The sequence below is a fragment of the Cibotium barometz genome, chromosome 22, assembly GCF_041138505.1.
Source record: "Cibotium barometz isolate CiBa-2024 chromosome 22, ASM4113850v1, whole genome shotgun sequence".
NCBI lineage: Eukaryota > Viridiplantae > Streptophyta > Polypodiopsida > Cyatheales > Cibotiaceae > Cibotium > Cibotium barometz.
The window spans coordinates 28,721,074-28,727,643 of NC_141067.1; the positions used below are offsets into that span (position 1 = coordinate 28,721,074).

At 42.4% G+C, this 6,570-nt stretch overlaps 1 protein-coding gene across 1 annotated transcript; it reads left to right on the forward strand.

Annotated features, from left to right (window-relative positions):
* The first annotated feature begins 468 nt into the window (after nt 1-468).
* Nucleotides 469-3,080, forward strand: LOC147626505 (disease resistance protein RUN1-like). The gene is made up of 4 exons (XM_086816825.1): nt 469-1,122; nt 1,176-1,601; nt 1,754-2,210; nt 2,700-3,080. Exons 1-4 carry the CDS (start codon nt 671-673, stop codon nt 2,817-2,819), a joined length of 1,455 nt encoding a protein of 484 aa, XP_086672951.1. The 5' UTR covers nt 469-670; the 3' UTR covers nt 2,820-3,080.
* Nucleotides 3,081-6,570: the final 3,490 nt, after the last annotated feature.

A 6,570-nucleotide genomic window follows, 5' to 3' on the forward strand; every position in this document is an offset into this window, starting at 1 on the left:
GTACGGGGAGTGTACAGTGTGCAGCAATCAGGTTCAGAAGTTGCCAGCACTATTGATGTGTCGAAATCTGGGAGCATTCCAACTGTTGATGTGTCTACATCTTGTGCATTCAAAGTGCTGAGTTGTCACTCTTGGTGGTTGTGATTATTCCAACTGCTGACATGTGAGCATCTTGTGCATCTTCCTCAGAATTAAGGCAAGCCAAATGTACAGCTGAGATGCCACGACGGATGACTCATGACCATGACCATGACGGGCATATAACTAAATTTCCCAAAACCCTTCACATGATGTGAAGGGTAATTGTGTTTTCACCTTCTTGCGCTCACACAAAATAATAATTAGCTGTTCGCACACACATCATGAGAAAAAGCTGTCAGCAAAGCAAAATAATATTTTGCTGTTCACTGACGGCTTGATTCGAAGAAACCTGGAAAGGAACCCATTGGCGAAGTTTAAAAGCCTGTCTGTTCTAGGAGATTTTGCTCATCTGATGCAAGAATGGAGAGGAGAGGCAACTCTCTGACATAGCAGGGGAGAGAGAAGGAGAGGAAGGGAAACGCAGTTGGAGAGAGAGCGCAGAGATGTTCAGGCAGATTTATAGTCTCTTGGCAGGAATGATGATTTTTAGTCTCTGGGCAGGAATGCTGATTTTCGGAAGACACAAGCGATGCCGCCGGAGCAGAGAAGCGACTCCGCGCCCTGTTGCTCATCTGCCTTTGGATTTGTCGATCGGCGCCGTGGGATCAAAGCATTTCTGGACATGGAGGAGCTCCCTCGAGGAGATGATGTTCGCCCTTTCATGCTGGAAGCTGCCCAAAAAGCAATCATTCAAGTGCCCATCTTTACAAACAATTACGCAGAGTCTAGGTGGTGTCTGGATGAGCTTGTGGAGATGTTGAAGAGCACCAAGATCTCTAGTAAAGCCAAGCTATTTCCGGTCTTCTATGACGTGAAGCCAGAGGATCTGAGAAACAAGAACTCTGGGCCGTTTGTGCAAAAGCTCTCAAGACCCGTCGAAAGCAGCACGATCACGGGGTGGGAAGATGCTCTATGTGATGCCTCAGCTTCCGCCTGGAGACCTTTAACAAGTACGAAACTTTTGTTTTGCAACCGTTTTTTGTAGTTAGCCTTCTCACTTATCACTAATCTATGCGATAATTATCAATGTGCAGACGTGAAGTACAGTTGCTCCAAGCTCTCGTAGAGATGATAGCACAGGAGATACAATGCAGGATTCCCGTGGAGGAGGACCTCAGAGCAGTTGGTTTGGACAAGAGGGTCCATGATGTGGTCGAGCTGTTTCATTTGAAAGAAAAGGGAAGTGTGTACTTTGTGCTGCTTTGGGGCATGGGTGGCATTGGCAAGACCACTCTTGCTCGTGCTATTTACAGGAGGAGACTTGGAAAGGAGCTTCAAGCAACAAGCTTTGTGGAAAATTGTCGGGATAAGACACTGAGTCAATTACAGGATCACCTCCTCACCGATTTGCTGCTTGAAAAGAAATTCCAAGGGGACGATATTGGAAAGAGGAAAGCTCGTTTAAAAGCTGGATTAAGGGGGGAAGGAGGTCTTGATCATATTGGAGGATCCAGAGAACTTTGAATCCATCGAGGAAACCATAGATCTGACATCCCTTCAGCCGGGAAGTCGAATGCTTGTAACATCCAAGAACCAAACAATGATTTCTCTGATGTCATCAGGGGTGAACTCTACGAGGTACCAGGCATGGACCTTGATGAGTCCTTGCGAGACTTTTGTGTCTGAATGCTTTCAAGAAGCCTTCGCCAGATCTAGGTTTTGAAAATCTAGCAAAGAAAGTAAGTGAAGCATGCTCTGGTCTTCCCCTTTCGCTGGAGGTGCTTGGTAGGCATCTTAGGGTGAGGAAGGAATTTCTGACTTGTTTGAAGGTTAGCTATGGGGCTCTTAGTAAGCATGAGAAGGAAATGTTTCTAGATGTGGCTTGCTTCTTGATTGGTGAAGACAGGCAAAGTGCCGAATACTTTCGGGAAAGCGATGATTTGGTAGAGGGCTCGATAAGTGGTCTAGAGAGCTTGGTAGATATCTGTCTAGTGAAGGTGGACATAAATGAGTGCCTGACAATGCACGATCACTTGAGGGATTTGGGGAGAGGCATTGTCAAACAGTCAGGCAAGTGGAGTAGGGTGTGCAATGATACCGACTTGATGCAAGTGCTGCGAAGTAAGCAGGTGCGTATCCACTTCTCTATTTACTTCTCTGTTTTCAGCACACATTTATGTATGCAAACAATGCTGTAGGAAGCAAAGGCAATACAAAAACGAAAGACTAAAAAGATTCAAATTAGATGTTGCGAATGCCCAGCAAGCAACTTGTTCTACTGTTCATCCTTAGCTTTTTACTTAAGAAACTCATTGATTGGCCGCTTTTCCTTTTCTCCATCTTTGCACTTGCACTTGTTGTTTTGAAGCTTGTTTCTAGTGTGGAGGGTGGGTGGCTCTCGCAGTATTTTTCATTTCAGTTGTTCTACACTAGATCTTAAAATGTTTGTGCAATATTCATATATTTAACGAGTGTCTGGGTTATGGAGTTGATGGGAACTACATTAGTGAATGTAGATTAGTACCAAGCACCTGCATTATGCTCCTCCAATGCTAGTACTACAGTACATGAGCAATAAAACACGATCCATGCAATGATGGTTTGGTTTGTGGTTGCAGAGTCTTGATCAAATCCGTGGGCTTGCCACTTCCCAGAAAAACTTGAATGCGAGTTTGCTTTCCCAAATGCGATCTTTACGATTGCTTTTTTTGCATGGAACATATCTCGAGTTAGTGTGATGATGAGGGGCTAAAAGCATTGGAAATAAGGTGGTTGAGATGGGCTCCTTCTAAAGAATTATTAGACCTGGAGTTTCTTACTGTGCTGGAATTCCGGTCTACTAGGTACTTTGAGGTATATAGTCATAATTATTATTTTTTAATGTTTGATTTGATCTTCAAACTTTTGTAATTTCATGAGATCCGACTTTAAAAAGTGAACTTTAATTTTACAAGAGAGAATTCAATTTAAGAAATCCTTGCTTGCACACTGATGATGAAGCTCCCATCTTCCTTTGAGCAGCTGAAATTTGACAATATTTGCAACTGTGAGAAGACTTTGGTCTTTGAAAAGTTGAACTTTGATTCATGTACTTTACAGATGAAACTTCCTTCTTCCTTCGGGCATCTGAAAAAGCTACGGAAGCTTCGCATGGAACATTGCTTTAGGCTGCAGAAGGAGCTACCGGAAGATTTTGGATCTCTTCAAAGTCTAGAAGAGTTTTATGTAGTGGGCTCAGCAATCACCAAGCTTCCTTCTTCCTTCGGGCAGCTGAAAAAGCTACGGAAGCTTGACATGGAACATTGCTTTAGGCTGGAGGAGCTACCGGAAGATTTTGGGTGTCTCTTGAAAGCCTAGAAGAGTTTTACGCAGAGGGCTCTCCAATCATGAAGCTTCCTTCTTCCTTTGGGCAGTTGAAAAAGCTACGGAAGCTTAACATGGATGAGTGCCCTGAGCTGCAAGAGCTACCGGAAGATTTTGGGTCTCTTGAAAGTCTAGAAGAGTTTTATGCAGGGGGCTCAGCAATCACGAAGCTTCCTTCTTCCTTCGGGCAGCTGAAAAAGCCTACGGAAGCTTGACATGGATGAGTGCTCTGAGCTGCGGGGGCTACCGGAAGATTTTGGGTCTCTTCAAAGTCTAGAAGAGTTTTATGCAAGGGGCTCAGCAATCACGGAGCTTCCTTCTTCCTTCGGGCAGCTGAAAAAGCTACAGAAGCTTCGCATGGGTGAGTGCTCTCAGCTGGAGGAGCTACCGGAAGATTTTGGGTCTCTTGAAAGTCTAGAAGGGTTTTATGCAGGGGCTTAGCAATCATGAAGCTTCCTTCTTCGTTCCGGCAGCTGAAAAAGCTACAGAAGGGCTTCCTTCTTCCTTCGGGCAGCTGAAAAAGCTACGGAAGCTTAACATGGAACGGCTGGAGGAGCTACCGGAAGATTTTGGGTCTCTTGAAAGTCTAGAAGAGTTTTATGCAGAGGGCTCAGCAATCACGAAGCTTCCTTCTTCCTTCGGGCAACTGAAAAAGCTACGGAAGCTTGACATGGATGAGTGCCCTGAGCTGCAAGAGCTACCGGAAGATTTTTGATCTCTTGAAAGTCTAGAAGAGTTTTATGCAAGGGGCTCAGCAATCATGAAGCTTCCTTCTTCCTTCGGGCAGCTGAAAAAGCTACGAAAGCTTGACATGGATGAGTGCTCTGAGCTGCAGGAGCTACCGGAAGATTTTGGGTCTCTTCAAAGTCTAGAAGAGTTTTATGCAAGGGGCTCAGCAATCATGAAGCTTCCTTCTTCCTTCGGGCAGCTGAAAAAGCCTACGGAAGCTTGACATGGATGAGTGCTCTGAGCTGCAGGGGCTACCGGAAGATTTTGGGTCTCTTCAAAGCCTAGAAGAGTTTTATGCAAGGGGCTCAGCAAAATCACGAAGCTTCCTTCTTCCTTCAGGCAACTGAAAAAGCTATGGAAGCTTGACATGGACTTACCACAAGATTTTGGGCCTTCAAAGCCTAGAAGAGTTTTATGCAAGGAGCTACCGGAAGATTTGGGTCTAAGAAATGCATGTCTAAGGAGCTACTGGAAGATTTGGGTCTTATAGCGACGTTTATAAATGCTGTTGAGCAGTGCTTATATTGATGAAACATAAAACACCGCTAAAACTTCGGAAAAAAGTGTCGCTAATCTCTCATCTTGTTATAGTGAATATCATCAGACGTCAATTTCAAGCTAAGCAGCAAGCGGATAAGCCGGCTAAGAAGTGTGGGCAAAGAAGAAAAGGTAAAAAGATTGACCATGTGAGCATTTAGGATGGCTTTGATCTAGATGTAATGGAAACCACTTTAATTGAATCTAGTTATGAGGATCTAATTCTCAAAGATTAAAATATCAAAGCAAAAAGAAAAGTGATGTGCCTACTACTCCCAAGGGGTATAGTGGAAACCACTTTAATTGAATCTAGTTATGGGGATCTAAAAGAAAAGTGATAAAATATCAAAGCAAAAAGAAAAGTGATGTGCCTACTACTCCCGAGGGGTATAGTGGAAACCACTTTAATTCTCCCACACGAGGAAGGATTGTCAGACGGACTTGATGTTGTAGAGCCAGTAAAGGAAGGAACAAACAAAGAAGTCATGAATTGAATCCTACCCTTGCTTGATTCTTTGACACGATGGATCAACTAGACGTTGTCCCTTTGTTGTCATATTCTAGTTATCAAGGAGTACACTTATCTCTCATTCATCCAAAGATGTGGAAGGACTAATGTTGATCCTTTCTGTAATGGTTGAAGTACCTTTAGAATCATTGTCGAGAAATCCTAGGTTATGTCTTGGTCTCAAGAATTGGGTAGAAAGAGGAATCATTGCATCACTTGACCCTCGTGAAAGTGACTCGCCTTTACCATTGAAGGAATAAATCAATCCAAAAGAGCAAGAAAAGAACTGTGAGATTCTAGTGACCAAAATGGGACACTACTATGAAAGTGATGACACTAATGCAACTCTCTATCATAGCATTGCTAACTTTGTCGAAAAACTAATAATTTTGAGTCTACATGAGCAATATATTCTTGTTGATTCTAGTTACCCCTAAGGCTATCAGCCTATTTGTTCTGGGAAGGAGCTATGGTGAGGGCCAATGTCACAATGATATGGGCATAGGATGATGTGCATGCCTTTCCAACATAAAAAGCATTAGGGAGGTCATCATCCACTCCACTCGCTAGTTCCCCATTTAGAATTCTAATCATATGGTCAACAAGAACATGTTATAAACATTTTTGTATTGTGATCATGAAATTAAATTCCAAAAGAAGTAATAACCATTGAGTCATTCTTCTAGTTGAGCATGGCTTGTTAACCAAATATAATAAGGACTTATTGTCTACAAAGAAAAAAAACTTATTGGCTAAAGGGTAATGTCAACATATACCATAGCCAATCCTTCAGTTGTGGTATAGTGTATCTTAGCTTCATTCAGTTGTTGCCTGGAAAAGCATATTAGAAAATCCATTTTGTATTCTCCTAGTTGTGCCAATATGCATCCAATGGAAAACTTAGAGAAATTGATCTGTGCATGGAATATGAGATACCAATTGGGTAGTCTAACTGTGGGAGCACTTGCTAATGCTTTCTTCAATTTGTTCTGACATTCTTCAATTCACTCAAAGACTATTAACAATAGTCTATAGAGAGGTCGAGCAAGTTTTTCATAAAATACAATGAATTGTAATACTCGACATGTCTTGTAAACCTTTACACCTCTTTGTAGTTAGTGGGTGGTGGTTATTCTAGGAGTGACTTGACAATTAAAATTAGTCTATAGAGAGGTCGATTTTTTTATTATATATAGAATATAATGAATTGTTGATAATACTCGACATGTCCCATAAACCTTTACACCCCTTTGTAATTAGTGGGTGGTGGTAGTTCTAGGAGTGACTTGACTTTTGCATCACTATGGACACAATGTGACCAAGTATGACACCATGATTAATCCAAAATTGAC